The sequence below is a fragment of the Centroberyx affinis genome, unplaced genomic scaffold, assembly GCF_046629955.1.
Source record: "Centroberyx affinis isolate AG114_WGS23_722 - 3 ecotype Tasmania unplaced genomic scaffold, CSIRO-AGI_Caff_v1 ptg000168l_1, whole genome shotgun sequence".
In the NCBI taxonomy this organism is placed as follows: Eukaryota; Metazoa; Chordata; class Actinopteri; order Beryciformes; family Berycidae; genus Centroberyx; species Centroberyx affinis.
This window is the reverse complement of record NW_027278865.1, coordinates 388,628-407,656: the sequence shown is the minus strand read 5'-3', so window position 1 is coordinate 407,656 and position 19,029 is coordinate 388,628. Positions and strand designations below refer to the sequence as shown.

The 19,029-nt window shown below is 40.7% G+C and overlaps 2 protein-coding genes across 3 annotated transcripts; both read right to left on the bottom strand.

Moving 5' to 3' along the window:
- Positions 1-779: 779 nt before the first annotated feature.
- Positions 780-4,969, bottom strand: bnip3la (BCL2 interacting protein 3 like a). The gene is made up of 6 exons (XM_071533800.1): positions 4,892-4,969; positions 3,467-3,740; positions 3,268-3,349; positions 3,070-3,176; positions 2,796-2,945; positions 780-2,691 (listed from the first exon to the last, which is right to left on the bottom strand). The coding sequence occupies exons 1-6, from the start codon at positions 4,941-4,943 to the stop codon at positions 2,643-2,645; spliced, it is 714 nt and encodes a 237-aa protein (XP_071389901.1). The 5' UTR covers positions 4,944-4,969; the 3' UTR covers positions 780-2,642.
- Positions 4,970-6,780: 1,811 nt separating this feature from the next.
- Positions 6,781-18,318, bottom strand: ppp2r2aa (protein phosphatase 2, regulatory subunit B, alpha a). 2 transcript variants are annotated; one of them, XM_071533759.1, is made up of 10 exons: positions 17,122-17,398; positions 16,641-16,718; positions 14,350-14,447; positions 13,933-14,098; positions 13,611-13,723; positions 12,089-12,266; positions 11,701-11,865; positions 11,314-11,483; positions 11,005-11,096; positions 6,781-10,566 (listed from the first exon to the last, which is right to left on the bottom strand). In XM_071533759.1, the coding sequence occupies exons 1-10, from the start codon at positions 17,126-17,128 to the stop codon at positions 10,287-10,289; spliced, it is 1,347 nt and encodes a 448-aa protein (XP_071389860.1). In that variant the 5' UTR covers positions 17,129-17,398; the 3' UTR covers positions 6,781-10,286. The 2 variants fall into 2 exon arrangements, with proteins under 2 accessions (XP_071389860.1, XP_071389869.1); XM_071533768.1 differs by lacking the exons at positions 16,641-16,718; positions 17,122-17,398 and adding an exon at positions 18,293-18,318 and having other exon boundaries at positions 14,350-14,449.
- Positions 18,319-19,029: the final 711 nt, after the last annotated feature.

Below are 19,029 nucleotides of genomic sequence, written 5' to 3'. Positions count from 1 at the left end.
CTCAGCTACAGATCCATGCTGCTTTGATGTTTCATATGGTTTCATCTCATATGTGTAAAGTGAACAGCTTAATTCTCACCCGCCTAATTGACTGGTTCAGTCAGATCAATGTCTTTTGGAGATATACCTGACAGAAAGCAGTCATATTTGAAATTCATTTGCAAACTCTTGTTAGTGAATAGAAATTAAAATGTTACAATCCAGTTCCCTGACTAGGTTCCAGGGACCCCCGCAGGTCCTTGGAAGGGTTCCCAGCAAAATAACAATTAGTTCAGTTATATCTTATTTTTGTTCACAAGAAGCTGACACAATGAGATAATTGTAAGAATGATCAGTGGTTTCACCCTCTCCACTGTTATCTCACCACCTACTATGGACAGATGCGAGTCCCTGGGATAAACACTTCATCTAATGGTGTTTTGTGGTCTAAAGCATATTGATCTAGGCGTTCTTTACAGGAAAAAGGTTTGGAAAGCCCTGGATTAAGTGACCACACACCTGTCTGTAAAATGACTTTCAAACCCTTATCCTCAATTAGATTAACACGTGATTTTGCTGTACTTCAGTAAACAGGCTACACAGACAGATTTATCTCATGCTGTCAAGTTCCTCACATGCTGTCAAGAATCACCCATGCTATTTTGCTCTGGACACATACAATCACTATTTGTAAGTCTTGTATTTATCTTATATTATGCATTGATAATTCATTCTGGCATTAAATACCTAGTTATTTATAGTTGTAAAGATTTAAAACACCACCACATAGAATTGTGAGCAATTTTACATTTTAATGTTAGTTTTCCAATATGATGACAATAAATCTAGCAATTTTAACACACCCTTCAATCCTTGCTACTTATTTTATCACTGCTTGAATGAGATAATACTTGAATAATACTTGACATTTCTGAGGGCCTGCCCTTCCTATGAACAAGCAATGTTTGGTCTATCAGGTTAAAAAAAAAAAAAAAAGTAGCAACAATGTACATATGATCAGAAGGATAAACCTGACCTCTCAGATGCAACACAATGAATCTAGACTAGACATGTGCTAGTATCAAGTTGAAAGGCATGCAAACAACCAGGATTAGAGGCAGCCAAAACTTCATCGCACCCATCTAATGTTGTCATACCCATTCCACTCTCCACAACCAGGCAATTAAATGACAGAGGTGGAGTGCTATTGCCTCACGTGCAAGTTTCTTACACAGTTTGTGCTTACGACAAATCCAACCCAGAGTTGTGATTTATGATAAAGTTATCATGATGTCAAAATCAGGGAGTTACTTTGATTTTCTGTGATATATCAAAAACTAAAACTAATTTATATCTCCATCCTTACTCTATGAGTTCTACAGACATTATTTTCTTATGTTTGTATCACTGTTTGAAATGATTGCACAGTGAAAACTAGAATAAAATCAGATAACACTCTTAAATGAGACCCCTGGAAGTGTCTTTCTCTGTGGTGGTTTCTACCACTGCCAGTCCAGCAATTATCATATGGCAGCTGTTAAACAAAAAGCAAAAACAAACATTACTTACTGCTGCAATGCATTAGATATACTGTGCATGGACATCAAATAAAAGTGTATAAACAAATTATACAATGTCAAAAGGTATCTATTACATGGGGCAGGTCACAGCTTGAATTATTTTCACATCTATTTAAATATCTCAACATATCAGAAAATCAAAAAAGTCTAAGATAAATCACCAATGTGCAGAGGTGAAAGATATACAAATTTGGCACTTTGCCATCGCTGCTGTATTGTATGTTAATGAAAAAGATATGTAGGCAAAAAGAAACAAAAATAGCATATGGCCTGGTAATTTTTCATCCAGCTTATTTTCCACTATCATAAATCTATCCAAACACCAACACTCCCTATTGGAAAATTTTGGAGCTACACACTGCATCATCGTTTAAGCTTCCCAACCTTCAAAAAACCAAAGCTTAAAAACAATCAGTCAATATTATACAACTTCTGCAAGGAAAAATGTGTGGAATTTAAAAACGAATCCCACTGTGCAGCTTTATTTGTTTCTCCCTATAACTGCGGCATGAATATTAAGCTCAAAAAGTCAGGGAAATAAAAAAAATCCCTTCTACTCCCAGAGCCAATTGAATTATTTTGCATCACAGACGCAACGCATATTTTTGGTACGAGCACTCTGCCTACTGGGAGACCAGTGGAGATATGCGTCTTGGGAGAAAGGCCAGATTACTTATGACATAACATCTCTGTCAAAAACATAAGTATAGAAATTTCAGAGAAAAATCCCAAACCCTGAAGCCATCTGACGTCAAATCCAAGTCACTTATTTTTTTTTTCGTTGGATAGGATGACTAATATAATATTCTCTAGCTCAGGCAGGGGCTGTTATCTATCGGATTCATAATGGTGACAACTGTTGGATGCAATACCGCCCGGTGTCAACATGTGAAGGAGTGCAACCACATTATGCAACGTGTCCTATAACTAAATCTAGAATGTGACAGACTCCAATGTGGATCGGGGGGGGGAATGTAGGCATACGACAGAGGCGGCGGATGAGAGAAGGCTTGAGCACAGGAGGATGTTTGAATGACTTGTAGACAGGAGAACACGACATCCAGGCACTGCTTCATTTTCTATTCAGTAAGAGCTGGTGGAGGCTGTGGCAATTCTCTTCCCAATGTACACCCTAGGCAAAAAACAATCCACAAAATGCGTGAAATTAAACAAATTCTCACAAAATGAATAAAATGACATTCCTGAAAGTTTCAAAGTGAATGTACAGATTCTTACCCAAGGCCAAGAGCGAGAATGTGTGAGATGAGTAAGGAAGGAATGAAGACTTTGAGGAATTCTGCGGAGAAGACGCCGCCTTTCTTCATAACCCCGCTCTTTCTCATACTAAGAGATACTGAACGTCGGGGGTGCCTAAAGTGGAACTCCCTGGAAGGAATGATCAAATCAGTCAATCAGTCAATAAAGACACAATTCATTCAGCGAAATATTTTGAGCCACCATCTGCTTCTCAATGGATGAAGCTGGAAGCGCGAGTCTGGAGTCTGCTTACTTTGGGGGAATGTTTTCTGGTCTGCTGGACCAATCGGCAACCCAGTCTACTCCCTTATTCATCAGGATATCTTCCTCTCTGTCCTTCTCTGCACCCTCTTCCTCTGACTGCAAATGACACACATTGTGTAGTGTAAAAGCAATAGAGACTGAAGGTCAAACGAAAACAACTGAGAGGGGTATAATTTTTATATTTTACCTGGCTGTCTCTTGTGCTTGACATCTCTACATCAAAGGTTATCTGACCCTCATCCTGATCTGGACTTGGCGGCCTGTGAGGACTGAGGCAACAGAAAGAATGAAATATAAACCATGTGGTAAGAACAAAAAATAAAAGACAGAAAAAGCCCACATTCCCTCCATACATACAAACACACTTTTCTGCCCTTTACCCCTACCTATCGCAGGAGGAGCTGCTCTGGCTGGACTCATGTTGTGCGTCCAGCAGGATCTTCTCCATGTCTCCATTGTGGATAGAGGAGGACGACGGCACGTGCTCCAATCCTCCAACCAAGCTTTCATCTATCTCCTCAGGCACCACTTCCATGGGCTGTAGGGTCTGACTGCTCTCAGCGTTTGCGTTTATTTGGTCTGCAGCGGGTGTCGCTGGTGCGTTGGTCTGCACGCCCTGTGCCCCTGTGTTCCCATTCATCTCCAGCTCTACCCAAGAGCCTGAGCGACACAGCCATCGAGAGGGAGCAAGACGCATAAATTAAGCTTGTGTTAGTGCAGATCATGACAGTCAGTAGGTCTAAAACCATGCAGAAACACATGATATGTCTACTCTGTCTCCTATCAGACGGAAACAGCTAACCTACATTTCCTGCACCATGCATTATGAATCTAAATGAACTGGGTGCGCACTGCATCCAGGGTAGCATATATTTCTTTGTGCCACTGCCCCACAAACAGCTTGCACATCCAGGCAGGAGGGGAGTTATGTAATCTGTGAAAGCCAGCAGGCCTGGGTGAGCACAGAATGTAAACCTTGGGACGGTGTGAGAAGGCGTTTTTCTCGTCTTGGGCTCGATACAAATGAAATTCAATTCGTGTCATTGGGCAGCATAAGTGTGCATGAGTGACTAGCTACACAGAGAATAAGTGTTTCACATCAGAGCGGTTCCCATGCGAGCTCTTGCATAACTGCAGGGAAATGCAATGGGAGACAATTTAACCAAGCATGTCGCTGTTGTCTGTGTAACACTGTAACGTTAACATGCAAGGCAGACCTCCCGGTTTTCTACTCCCATTCGAGGCTGAATGCCCCGAACGTTTTCAGTTCTTCCGTTTACCGTTTGAGTCTGAATTCACCTTGTCCCACTTTGGTGTTTTGAAAAGCTGTTTAGGAACTGTGACTCTGCAGACACTCGAGCTAACATCCTTACATTATTTTCCTTTGTTATTTACATTTGATTAGGAAAATTGTGGCATGCTGAATAAAAAGGCAAAATCAATCACACAGAGAAACATATTGATATTACGGTCAGTTAAACGATAGCATTGAAAGGTACGTTTATTTCGTCTTTTGTCCCAAAGTTGTTTTTATTTTGGCTAGAGCCCACCCAACGCAAATATATGTAGCTGGTTGGCTGAAAATCTATCAATCAAACATTTGGAGCAACTCAATTGGCTCATTCGTGGTGACGTTAGTCAACATCACCCTCCACCCCGCCCAGAAGAAGAGGAAATTCCATACCCGATATAACTTTTACAATAAAATCTTCATTACACGATTGTTCTCTAGGAAAACACGCACATCCATGAGAAATGTGTAAACAACGCCTTACAACACAACACGCGATAAAATTGACGGTGGTACATACCGTGTAGCCCCGGTTCTTCGTTATTGTTTTGTTGAGCAGCGGCGGTAGACATGTTGACTACCCAGTTTTCAGCATTCATCAACATGACACGCAGACAAACTACGTTGTGCGCAGGCGCAAAATCGGTCCAGAGTCCAGACCCATGGTCCAGACAGACAAGAGACTCAGACAGACTCAGTGATGGGAATTTGTCTCTCTCTCTCTGTCTCTGTCTGTAGTAGAAATTGGAAATGGGCGATAGAATTTTTTGGGTGGTGTTCATTATGGTGAGTTTTCTGCATGACATTTGGTCATGCAAGGATTAGGTTCTGACCAGCTGATCTATGGGGTGCTGGACCTGGGAGGACTGACTCCCTTGTCTATCTGAGCCTGTTTAGGGTTTGAAGACTGATGATAGGAGGCAGGTTTGCCCCATTTACCTCCAACATCTGCTCTTCAACCAGCTGCTGGTTTGGCTAGATTTATACTACTTATGTGGGGAGGCAGGCATATATCGCTCTATTATATATATTTTTTGTTTTGTATCTTTACATTTTGCCTGTTGTACATAGGTTTACCATGGCTTTGTTTTCTGATTGGTTCACAACAAGATGTCTCTGCTTCCTTGGGAAGTTATACATATGACTGATAAGTGATGAGCTGTCCTTTTACTCCCTGATGAAGCCATATTGCCAGAACATGTTGGAGTTTTTAACAAATTCAGTATGAATTAGCCATGCAATAAAGCCTTTTTAACTTTTTCAATTGAAGAACTGTTGACTTGCTCTTTTCCTTCTTTTTTGTGTATCTTTTAGCAGTGTTTCCTGTAGATTGTTTGTAGGTTGGGGGCAATTGTGGTTCTGAAACCCCGGTTCCCTCCTGGTCCCATACAAGGGTTGGTGTTGAAGTTTAAGAATGCTCTTATTTGGATATCATGTGATGTATGGACAATGGTGCTGTAATTGCTGTTTTTGGGCAGGCTGAGCAAAAAGGCAAGATGAACGTATTTTTTATTGTATAATGTACAGTGATAAGCAGTGGGTCAAATGCACAACACATTTCAGAAAGCTCTAACAGAAGAAGAGAGCACTCTTAGAAACTATCCTACTGGACTTCAGGCAAGTGACATTGACCTGTTCCCACGATTGGGCATCCTAGAAGGGTGGAAGGCAGATAAAGACTATGTACAATTATTTTATAATTATTTGCTTAGAGGACACATGGATATCCCTCTATGGAGCGTCCATGTGTCCCCCAAGCAAATAATAATCAAGAGCCTGAGATTTCATCATGGATAAATCACCATTGCTGAAAAGGTCAGGGGATTTGCAATGAGGAGTGACTCGTAGTGTTACTGCAGTAAAGGCAGTGTTTCTCTGATAAAAACAGTTTTAGTTAGAGAAGAGGGAGGCAGTTTTTCATTGTGTTGCTCAGTGTGACTGTGTTGCCCCTATTTTGCATTTTATGCGTGTTGATTACTTTTCTTGGAGATATTTAACTAACACATATCTGCCCCCAGCTCTCTTAGCAAGTTGATAATCACATTATATCATAGACTTGGCTATCAAGATGGCTCTAAGAGGAATGGTGTGGAAGGCCAGCAGAGGGATGTGCAATGTGTCTTCAGGGTCTTGTAGAAGCAAAGGTTAAGGTTGAAGTTCAGTATTATCAGTCACCACTGCAGGGGTTTGAAAACACGTTGGCGTTGAATGACAATACTGTAGATGATTTCTGCTTTGGGGATGAAATAAGATACACTGACTTACCATTTTATGTGGTTTCAATTAGCTTACTTGATGTATATACATTTTTTTCTCTCTTCTCTTTATGAGATGGCCGTTGTATAAATTTGCAGTATCTTCTACACACAAATCATGAATCAGGTTAATCATTTTATTCAGAATTCAGGTTTGAAATTCTTTATTACTTTGCACCTAAATTGTACTTTATTCCATTTGACAAAGACAAACAGAGCTATACAGTGAACCTTTTGTATTGAGTTTTTTTTTTCTTTTTTCAACAGATCGCCAAAAATCTCCTACAATCTTTATTCAAGAGCCCCTTGAAAGAAATAAACAAAAACATACAAATCAATGAAATTCACAAAAATAAAAGTGCATTTTGTTTTGACTCCTGTGACACATTATACATGTATATAATGCTGCTGTCGTGGAAAAACCTCATAACTCCAATTTCGGTGACTTTCATGTTTTTACTTGAACTGGAGATCTCATGGTCCTTTATAGGTAGGGCAGGTTTCATCAACCCAGGGCTCATGAAACCCATTGAAAAGCCATGATAAAAATTTCAAAAATGCACGGTCATCAATCTGTAAATAAGGCTGTTCTTATAAATTCCTGAAAAGTTGGTTTCTTGAAGATACAAGGTTTTGATCACACAGCAGCTGTAATTCCCCTGAGCAGTCTCCTGTCTGGCCAGTAGGTGCCAGTAAGTTCAAGAAACGTACTTGATTATCGTATTTCTTCTAATGCTATGAGAAAGGCAATAAGGCTCTTCTGAACAACATTTTTGTGGTCTTGCACCATAGCCTTGCACAATAGCTATGAAGACAGTGTGGGGAAAGTGAGAAAAAAAAGAAGATTATTGGTTAGTCGTTTATTTTTCGCAATATCAGTGACTGTTTTTGAAGAAGGTTCACCCCCTCATATAGTGTGTGATAACCATTTCAGCTGTGTCTACTGTAGAGATTCACAGACTGGGATGTTTTTAAGACGTTAATTTAGTAGATTTTGTTTGAACAGAAAATTTGACAATACTGATCCAATACCATTTTTGTAATACAAAGTACGATTTTTTCACATATCTAATTTTTGAGAAATAAAAAACCAAAAAACAAAACATAAAACCACTTTGGGCAAGTTGTTGAGTTAATCTGAACAGTGAAATTATTAAATGCTTTGCTTTGGATGGATGTTTCAGTCAAAAAACAGCTTCTCCGCTCTCGTATGGTGATGTTTTTCCACTAGATCAGACAAGGCTGATCACTGAGCTCATATTTTGAATAGATAACTCTCAATATTGGTCAGTGGCTAATTGATTGGAGCATCCTTACTGAACTGCTACCAGCTTGTACTGTCCTGATGCAATGTGTGTGACAGTGGAATGGGATAAGGGTGCCACATTAGGCAGGTTTAAGTACGTATGACATGAGGCAAAAAATGTTAACTGACCCTCACATGTTCTTGAGTCGGAGAACAAAGAAATAATCATCTTCAAAAAGTTGCAAAACAAAAACGAGATCAAGTGTCTCATGACTTGAGGACATTACCCAGAGCCCTGAGGAGGCGACACTCACGACAGTAGCATAACACCACCCTATGGAGGCCATTAGAAGTGGTGTTTATATTGGTGGCATTGCTAGTGAGTGGGAATCAATTCTCGAACTTCTCTAAAGTAGGAGTGAAACATGTTAACTTACATAAATATGATCCAGTGGACCAAGAAGTTTCATGCCCTGATCCAATGGCTTAATTTGTCATCCAAAGGTGTTTTAAAGAAAGAAAGAAAAAAAATAATTGTGCTATAATCAACCTGCTTGCTCCAGAAAAGAATTGGCAGCATGTGACTGAAGCATAGGGTAGTAAAGAAACAGCAGAAAGTGCTGCTGTATGTTTGAAGTATTTTCCCAAGCCAGCACAGACAGGTTCCATAAAATAATGCCTGCAAACCAAGTGCTTCACAAATTCTCCTTTTTAACAAGCATTTATAGGAGAACCAGCCCTGCATCACAGGAGAGAGAATACATTTCAATTCATACAATAATTCAGAATCAGTAACTCCAGCTAGTCAATTACCTTGACTAACTTCAGAGTAAACCAGATTTAACAGTTTAACACATTACAAGTTGATTAAAATGCCTTTCCCATTTAGGCCTACAAGGGCCTATTCTTTCACAGCGAGCAAAATGATTCATAAACACAACCATGGCACACAGACGGAACTTTAAAGATCCAAATTAATTTCCAAACTAACTCAGAAGCATCCAAATAAGTTCTATATAACAGTTACAGTAAGCCAAATTAAAAAATAAACGTTATAGTGCTTATGACTACAGAGGTACTGACACCTGAAAATACTTTTCTTTGGACATCCAACATTGGAAACAACAGACTTCCTTGATGTCACATAAACGTTCTCTAGCTTTCAACCAAATACCCGCCGGAATGAACAAATTGTTCCAGAGTCATATGACAAAAGATCACCAAACCAGGCAACCTTCGTTCCGTCTACAGATCAGTCCAACATAGACAGCTAAAGAAACTACAGTGATCAGACTGTAATCCTATTGCCTTAATTCATACAAAAATAAACCAGCTATAGTGATTATTCTTCTCTTTTGCCAGGTACAGTACAAAACATCATAAAAAACTTCTACAAACAAAAACTAGTTCCAGAGGGTAAAGCGATCGATCAATCAGCGACAACACTACGGGCTTTGTGGGGAAGTTGGCAGCAGGACTAAACTTTGGTGCCACAGACCATGAGAGAACTCCACTGACCTTCCACAGCTGTACGTAAGCCCTCGTTCTGAGCCATCGTGCCTTCAATCACTTCAGTATGTTTCCCACTATGCTTACCAGACAGCTTCACCCTCGACTATAACCTCAGACTGTATAAGACTAATTTATTTTGCCACGATTAGTCTCCATTCTACTCCCAAAGCCCACAAACCCTGCCGAACATATGCATGCCAGTCTCGTGTCCGCGTACTGTACATTAGGGAAGAAGGGGGTAAGTCAACTTGGCAACTTGACACATAACTGGGGCAAAAATGGAGTGTTGACAGCTTGTATTTGCAGTATTCCAGGCCAATACGAAAAACTGAATTTTGTGACAGAATGATGAGAAAACAGTTGAAACAAATCCCTACCCAAACTCAGGAAACTCGGTAGCTACAAAAACATATAAACACTTGGTAGGTATGACATACAAATGAATCATGTCATGATGGCACCAAATAATAATGAAATAATAGAAAAATAGCCAAATAAGTGTATTCAAAAAACATTGTTTCCCTTTGGTTTGGGATGTAGTGGACAAGAGTTGCAGTATGGTAGCATGGTGAATGGAGTGCTCCTACCAGAGGAATCCCATAACACTGAATCCCAAAGTCTGGACTGAGAAGTACGGACCCTGGTCCTGCATATTTTGACTGCACTTGGAAATGCGCTTGTGTGGGCCTGATGGGATGTATTATGCGATTGCAACTATGTTTGTTGTTGACAGAGTGCATCGGCCAGTCACATATGCAATACTAAAATAAGCAAGGGCAGATTCCGTAGTCAAGACAAGGGGATTCAGCCTAAGATAGCCATCAAAACAGATCATGTTTTTAGGTGTGTATCAGAGCAGTGGGGCTTAAGTGGAAACTGGGATCTGAGCGGTTCATTGAATGCTAGTTCAGTTTGTCCTGGAATATGTACAGGTTGTTGGTGGTGGCCACCGCAATGATGTTGTCCAGGGGATGCCAGGCAGTGTGGAGGATCTTCTTGTTAAAGTCCAGACTGTCTACACTGATCTCATCCTTTTTGCGCTTCCCACCTGTGCACACTTTGCGAGGTTTCAGGACAGACCGTGGCTTGCTGTTCTCCCGCGACGCCTCCAGGGTCATGTCCTGCCGGTAGCCTCTGTCAAACATCCTGAAGAAGTTGTTGTAGGAGCCAGTCATCACAACGCTGCAGAGGAACAAGGTAGGAGTGAGGAATGAGCAACATCAGTCTTAGCTATATTCCTGGATGGTAAGTGTCGATGGTGAGTGAAAGAACGAGCAGAATCATTCTACCATTACGAGCAGATAAACCCCTCTGCCACCCACTCTGAACGAGGGCAGCCTTACGCTCTGCAGGGAGCAGATAACGACAGTAATTGATAAGGCCCGTGTTGCTGGCTTGAGTGTCTTCAAATGAGGGGACAACCCAAATAATCTTGTCAGCATGTCATGCTTTTTGCCTGTCTGGGGCATTGCAATGGCATGATGAAGAAAATGATAACGCATATGTCACAAATGCATGCTTGGTTTTGCTTTCACAATGGTGACCACTACCAAAGTAACAACTCTTCTCCAAATGGTAAGTATAAACCCTGATGGTACATATTAGAGAAAAGGTGCCCACCTGTCGTTCCCATTCCAACAGCACTCAAACTTGTCAAAGATGCAGTCGTTCTCATAGAGTGAGCACAACTTACTCCTGAGATATTCATGCACCTGTTAGAAGAAAGTAATGCTGTAGTTACACAGTCAGCAACTATACAAGGGTGAAAACGTCACATAACAAATGACCTGAATCTTTTGGTTATGGCTTTTGTAAAACACCTCCCCCTTGTGGAGGACCAACGGACTGATTTGGGGCAAATCAATCTGCAGGAACTTGCATCTGAAGCAAGAAAATTATCTTTCTCTTAACATGTGGACAAATACAGACCTGGTATGTCTCTACTGGCCGGGTCTCCATGTTGAGATCCCAGATTTTGACAGACAGGTAATCACGGGTCATCATGTAGCGTCCACTGTGGCTGAACTTGACATCAGAGATAGACGAGATGATTTCAGAGAAGAACGAGCGGTTGTTTGGATCCTCTGGCTCTTCAAACACTGATAAAAGACAAGGATGTGTCACGTGTCGTCAATATACTCTGCCATGAATAGCCTTGGACATGTTGGAATTGTTGTAAGGCTATGCTCCATTTCACGTGACATGCACAACTTTTATCTCACCCTCCAATATCCCCTTTCCTTAGCCTCACCACATTCACACCTCAGCAGTCGACACCTCACCTGCAGGCACAGAGCGCAGACTAGATCAACTTACTTTTGGAGTGCTGGTCACACAGCGCCGATGCCCTCATGTCACACAAGCGGATGGTGCCCTTGCTGCTGCTGTAGACAAAAGTGTTGCATTGGTTGGGGTGGAACTCCGCTGCTGTGATCACCTCCGTCAACTCCTCCATATTAGCTGGCTTTATGTCAACAATGTCTGAAGAAGTGAGGTAGGTCAAGGGGCTAAAGCGAAACGTTTTCCAACTCTTTAGCTGAGGAACCACAGCAATTCTTCAGAGAGAACAAAATATATTTTGAAGTTTTTCATGATCAAGCTGGTATTAAGATAGCAGCCATCACTTCAGAAGAAGAGGTTGACATGAATCATAAAGCCTATTGAACACAATGTCTGCATGGAATTAGAAAACAATAAAGGATACTAAAGCTGCGATCAGTGATCTCCAGATGCCATAGGTTAATGCGAAGGTCATCTGCAGACAGGTAGGTCTCACAATCACTGTTGACTGAGATGGAGTTGATATGGTAGGTGTGAGCATTAGCAAACACTCGTCTGGGGCTGGCCTCCACCATCAGGTCCATGGGCCTGAACACTGGCACCTGAGGAGAGGGGCGCGATTAGTGTCAAGAGAAAGAGAGTAGATATTTCCATAGTCCTCCATCACAGATTTTTGTGATTGTGAATAGAAATCAGGAGTCAATTTTTTCACCAAGTACAATAAATTCCCAGGAATGTGCCTTTGTGGCACTGGTGCAGAGACAACAATTTGCACTGGATCATGATGCTTACTGATAATAGTACATGGACAACAGGCTCTAACAGAGCAAGACATACAATAGACAGTCGAGTAGGGATGCAACGGTTTGAGATTTTGATGGTGCAATTATAGTGAGAAAAAATTATAGTCACGATTTTATGATTATTATGCAGTAATTATTTATTTTTACAACACTAAGGACGGGGAAAATCAAATGAGCATTTTATAATTTAAGGTTTTATTGTGTTTTTCCAGAACATTTATTTTGGTCCTGCAAAAAAAAAAAAAAAACATGTACTCTTTATTGAAAACACATTTAAATATGGTGGGAAAAAGTATGGGAATGAGCAAACGGGAAGTGAATGATTGCACTAAACAACTTCTGACGGCTGAGACAGACAGCCCCGCAACAACTGGAAGACACGCTGATGAGAATAAACGATGGAATACTTTAACTTTATTTGAACGAGATTACAGCCGTTTTGGTAGAGATTTTTAAAATGCAAAGTAATTAATGGATGCTGCAACTCTGCAGTTACAGCTTTGTTGATGTTGGCTTATGGTACATTGAAAGCCCAACTCTTAATTCACTGCTACTTCGTTGATTGTAAGTGGCAATTTTATATTTAATCCCCCACTAGCTTTACGTTTCATTAAGCAAACTGCCACCAAGCTAAACAGATTTCACCTTGCTTTTATTACCTTGACTTGATCATGCACGGATGATGGTGATCTGGAAGATGCTATAGCAAGTTAAATGTGTTTGACCCATTGGCATCCACTCTTCATTGGCATGTTTTGCAAATTGGATATCAGTTTTCTTCAACAAACCCCTGGTAATTTTTGAGGTATCCAAAATGCTGATTTAAGGCACTTTTTGGTGGATATAAGACTGGGATGTTGTCGCCTCTCTGTTAGCCCCCATACAAACAACGGGATTCACAAGTTTTGACAGCCGCAATCTCATTCGAACTCAAGGTTGCATTCACGACCATAACTGTAGACGGAGATACCGCAGCTTCTAAAATGCTTACGGTTAGAAATCTGTGGCGTTTTAAAGCGTGGTTAATAGTGACACTGGGTAATCGCTGCATCCCTACAGTAGACATTCAACATCACTGGGACAGTAATATAGTTTATGTGTGAGGATGTAGCATTTAGCATGGATATATCCATTTCTACACACCCGTAGTGTTGTGACAGTGTTGGGATCTCTAAAGCGCCCATCTTCTTCCTTCAAATTGTAGCCCTCTGGTCTCTTGTCTCGCTCACTGATTTTCCACAGCTTTATGGTTTTGTCTGCCAACAAGAAACAGCAGAGATCATGGCAAATTTGTGTTCGGTGACAGATGAAAAGGAGTGAATATAATTGTTATCACTTGACTGCCCACTGGTGCCTCCAGAGGGCAGACGGACAGGTTTTAGCTGAAAATAGCTTAAATGCCAACAAGTCATTATAATTACTCCAGTGAGTCCCTTAAATTACAATACAACAATATTTTACTAACCATTTGTGGACAAAAGGAACTGCGCTGCATTCTTCTGAGGCAACCACCGAATCTTGTTGATCTTCTCCTCAATCTCAAGGCTTTTCAGGTAGTCAAACTCAGGCTCGTGGCTCTGGAAGGTGCTGTAAACATTGTACTCTCCACGGCACTGTGGCTGATTCTTACTCTATACAATGACAGACCATAGACCACAGATTCTGAGTCACATCATGACAGAAATAGACTGATGCTGAGAGCAAGCGTCAACCTCTCAGCTCCCATGTATGATGAGCAGGCTCATCAACAGTATCAACTGACATATTTTTTCTGTGGTGTATAAACACCTTCACCAATATAAAATCATGGATTTGTCTATATGAAAGCCAATACTTGATGAGTCCAGATTTAGTTCAAGCCTGATGAGTCATACCAACTTACCTCTGGCTCCTGCTGAAAGATGACGACACGACCCCCCTTGTCCCCAGTGGCTAGTAGCTCCCCAGAGTGGTTGAATTCAACAGTGGATATGATGTCAGCTGTCAAAGAGGTATTGCAATTAGATTATCTTCAAATGATTTTCTTTCTTTTCTCCAGTTGTGCTGGCATGTAGTAAAGCACATGTTGACATGCCCTGTTTCTGCAATGAATCAGTATTGCACTATGGAGCCTATTGTGTCCAACTGATATGACTTAATGTACACACTAATAGGCTGTATTTGTCTTTTTCTGTTTTTTGTCTTAAGTTTTTTTTGTTAACAGTGAGAAGTTTTTGACTTCCTTAAATTATTTTGACAAAGATTCTTATGACTTTCTGCGATCACAATCTATCAAACCATTTTGATATATCACTGATATATCACTTTGGCAGAAAACTTTCACGTTTTTGAAACTACTACAGCAGTTCATAAATGGGCATCCACCTTAATTGGACGATCTAGTCAACCCACCACTCACTTTTGTTTGGAAAACGTAGTCCACAAATCTCCCTAACACAGATATAAGCACATCAAATCTACTGAGTCCCACTTAATATTACTCCATTCCGTATCCAGGATCATGCTTTCCAAGAAGTAATTTTTGCTGTTTGCAATTATTGACTTTGAACACCGGTTAAAGGAAAGCTGAATTCTAATGATGACAGCTGAGCCCAAATGCTATAAGTGAAAATATTACAATGTGAAATATTTTTTAAAGTGTGAGTAAAATTCCTGATATATGAACAATTGTGTACAGATGTTTGCTAATAACAGCTTTGACAACCTGATAGAATGTTCAGATGAGATCCAATACTGAAGTAGTGTAAAGTAAGTGAAACAGTCTACTACTCGCCTTTAGCAGGAGGAAAAATAACTTGCCATCTGCAGCTATTCAGCATTATCGCTTCTCCAAGACGAGCATTCTCATCAGATCCCACAATGCAACAATCAATCCTTTATCTGAGGCTGGCACAAATCTGAGCTAGTGCTATCCTTAATATAGGCGAACAGGAGTTGTTCTGCTTCTTACACGGCACAAAAATTGCCTGATACGACCTGACTCCATACACTCACTCATACAAGACAAAGGGTGCAAAAGAAGGGGGGGGTGAAGGAGAGTATTTTTGCAGGAGTCAAACAAAACTACTGCACAAATGTAGTGTTGAGTCTTGCGATTAAGTCTATGTATTGCTTTGTGTATTGACACAATAAGGAGAGGCTCACATTTATGCTTGTTCTCAGGCAAAGCTTACTGTAAACAACCATGTAGTCCTTCACACACAAATACGTCCACCACGTACTGTAAACAGACGTGTTTCAGCCCCTTGTGAATATACTCATTGGACAATGGGACAAGGGCCGGTTGCCACTCCCTCCATGGCAAAAGTCTTCCCCTTCATATGGAAAAAAAAACTTTGTATGCAATCACCTCTCCTGATCATGGGTACTACTTTCATGTTTCCTTTGTATTATGCATCACTGTGAACTGCATGAACATTGGCTATACAATTACAAGTTCTATAGGCTAGATGACTTTGACGTCTCAATTTCAAGATGGTTATTAGAAACATAAAAGTGCACCACGCACTGCAAGGCAAGTTTCATTGTCATTCCACCTGCTAGCTAAAACTAGGAGGCTCACTTGCTTTGGTTTTGTATAAAAGTATTTGTGTATTTGATGCCTAAACACATTTGGATCACGCAAACTGATCAACATGCTCAAATGCTCAGCCTTTCCCTGTAAAAGCCCAAAACTGGCACTATCAATCAATTCTGATTTACATTTCTCTCCAAAAACTGTTTACCTTATGGTAGGCAAACAATTGAAATACTAAACAAATCCACATTAGTGAATCTTTTCAATTAACTAACCCGAAGGACATCTCCAACTCTAAGGAATTTTACAAATGGAGATTTTGCAGTTTACTACAATAATGCCATTCAACCAGCTGCTGTGTGCTGAACACAATCCACAAATTTCACCTGTTTAGGATAGGCCCGTTGAACTAACCACCAGCATGGGCCAGACCACTGACTCGTTTCACTCAACCTGAAGTAGGTAATGCTCTAACACCTGACCACTTCCTGTCACCGAAACACCAATGACACCCATGGTTTTCATCACTCCAAACATAATGTGTTTCACAGAGTACAATCACGCTACCTTAGTGCAAACCTGCCCAGGATGCAAATCGTCAGACAAATCAGACAATGGATGCTAGCAATTGATCAATGACCACCACATGGACTTACCTTCAGCCACATCGTCATCTATCGCTCCTTTGACTTGAGAGAAGCACCACTGCACATCATTGCTCCCACCACCGGCTCCTGCACGAAACACAAACCCCAGTTTGAAACACCAACATCAGACAAGTTTGCACGCGTTAGCTTGGAGCTAACTTGGCTCAGTTATTAATATGAGAACAAGGCCATATCTGACTTCAAACAAATTATAAATTAACACTAGTGTAGCAAATCCCCTAGTCTAGGAAATGGGTTGGGTGTGTTGAGATATCCGCGCGGGACACACTTACACTACTGTCAGTGACACACAAGTATCTTGCTAGTAACCTAGCTAGCTAGGTAGCTAGCTAGCGTTAGCTAGTTAGGCATCGTTAGTCACAACAGAAAAGACAAACCCATCATCGGTGTGCTAAACAGGGTACGCACTGTTGTACTGAATAATACCTAAGCCTCAGACACCATAACAGGCTTTGCTTTGCACTTTTACCTGCCATGGTGAGCGACTCAGAGAGAGGGGATCTTGGTAGCGGGCTTGGGCCCTGGACTGGAGCTGTGCTGACTCGGGCTGGCTGGGTGGTTCTGACCGAGGAGCAGTGGAGGAATGAAGCTGTGAGTGCTGGTTAGTAACTCGGAAGACCTTACAAGCCCTCGGCACAAGCCAGACAGATAGCACGAAATAGTTTTCAACCAAAGAAAGTAAATTGCAAATCCTTAGTAAGGGTTTCTAGACTTTGCACTCTACTTTGAGATTTCCCTCGCCTCTGCCTCTCCCTGCATTACACTTTCAAAATGGCGCAACGCGGGCGGCGTTCAGCAAGCATCAAACACTGTGCATTCACAGTGAGATTTTAACCAATTAGACTGACACCTAAACTGTTAGCGCCACGGCCCCCCCCCCTCAGTGGCCGGAGTGTTGATTAATTTATAGCGCGTTTGCTTTTCAACAAAGAGCATCTAAGACCTTTAGAAAACCAATAAATGTCTGAACTCCGCCCATCCGGATTACTTTAGTCAATGAAATCGAACTCACCCATAGACAGGGTTTGTTCAGTCCACGGCAAAATTAGCAAAGCCACAAAACGGTGAACTTGTTTTTTGAAATCGAGCGTTCCTGTTAAAAGTTGTCTTGTTCAGTGTGGAATTAATCATTATCATGACGTACTATGTAGTAGGCTATATTCACTTTGTCATAGGGTAACCGGATTTTATAATCCCATAATATTTTTTTATAAAAATATAATAATATGCATAATATTTTTTATAAAAAATATTAGGAAAAGATATATCACAGCAAACTATAGTAACTATAAACTTACTACTGAGTACCACAGACACACCATAAGTCCCTGTGAGAATATTATAGCTATGCTATAGAAGAAACAATAACATAAATTATATGCTACCACAGACACACTATAAACACCTATTGTTAGGAATATTTCTGAATGGAGTACAAAATGGAAAATGAGATTAAAAAGCACAACAATCAAGAACAACTGCCATTTTTGGAGAAGGGGTTGTGAAAACCACAATAGTCACTCTATTTTGGAAAATGGAACAGGCGGGAGTGTTCATGATAATATGATGGACAACTTTATCCACAAGATGGCAATATTGAACTACCGGTCCATATGCAGTCTGGTTCAAAATTTCATTGCTCATTAGGAACTCGGTTAGATCTCATTTTTGAACTGGTGAGAGGGACAAAAGACAAGAGAGTGGGTGCTCTCTCTCTCTCTCTCTCTCTCTCTCTCTCTCTCTCTCTCTCTTTCTCTCTGTCTCTCTCTTGCATGCACACATAAAATTTGGTGGAAGTGAGTGCAGTCAGTAGATGGTGCACAATGACACCTGTCAGAGTTGATATTTTTGGAAAGCTAAAATAAAATAATTAAACTCTTAGTAGGTTTTGAGTTATACAAAGGATAAATACAAACGTGTATGTCTTATTGTACAATTTCTACAAGTCACAAGGGACTTATGTTTCATGATCATTTGAAAGGACTTGGAAAATGACTTTTATAGTAGTCTTTACCTGGTATGCTCTGATCTGATGCAACTATCCTTTGAGCTATTTTGGGAGGGCTCCATTGTAGAAACATGGCTTGGATGTTAGAGGGAAAAAGGATGAGAGCAGCAGGTATCATTGGAGTTATCAAGCAGGCGCCTCCCATCACAGATGTTTCATTGAATTAGGCCCACAACAACTCCAGAAGGCTCAAGACAGAGGAAGTTCTGGCATCCCAGAGAGAGATATCTTTTGGATATCAAATTGTCTACTGTGTAATCAAGCACACAGCCTCTTACGGTAAATCATATCGAAGTAGTTAGCTGTATTAAGAAATTGCAATAATACAGCCGGCATTATGGTTTCTCTGCCACCTTGATGGCTATTTGT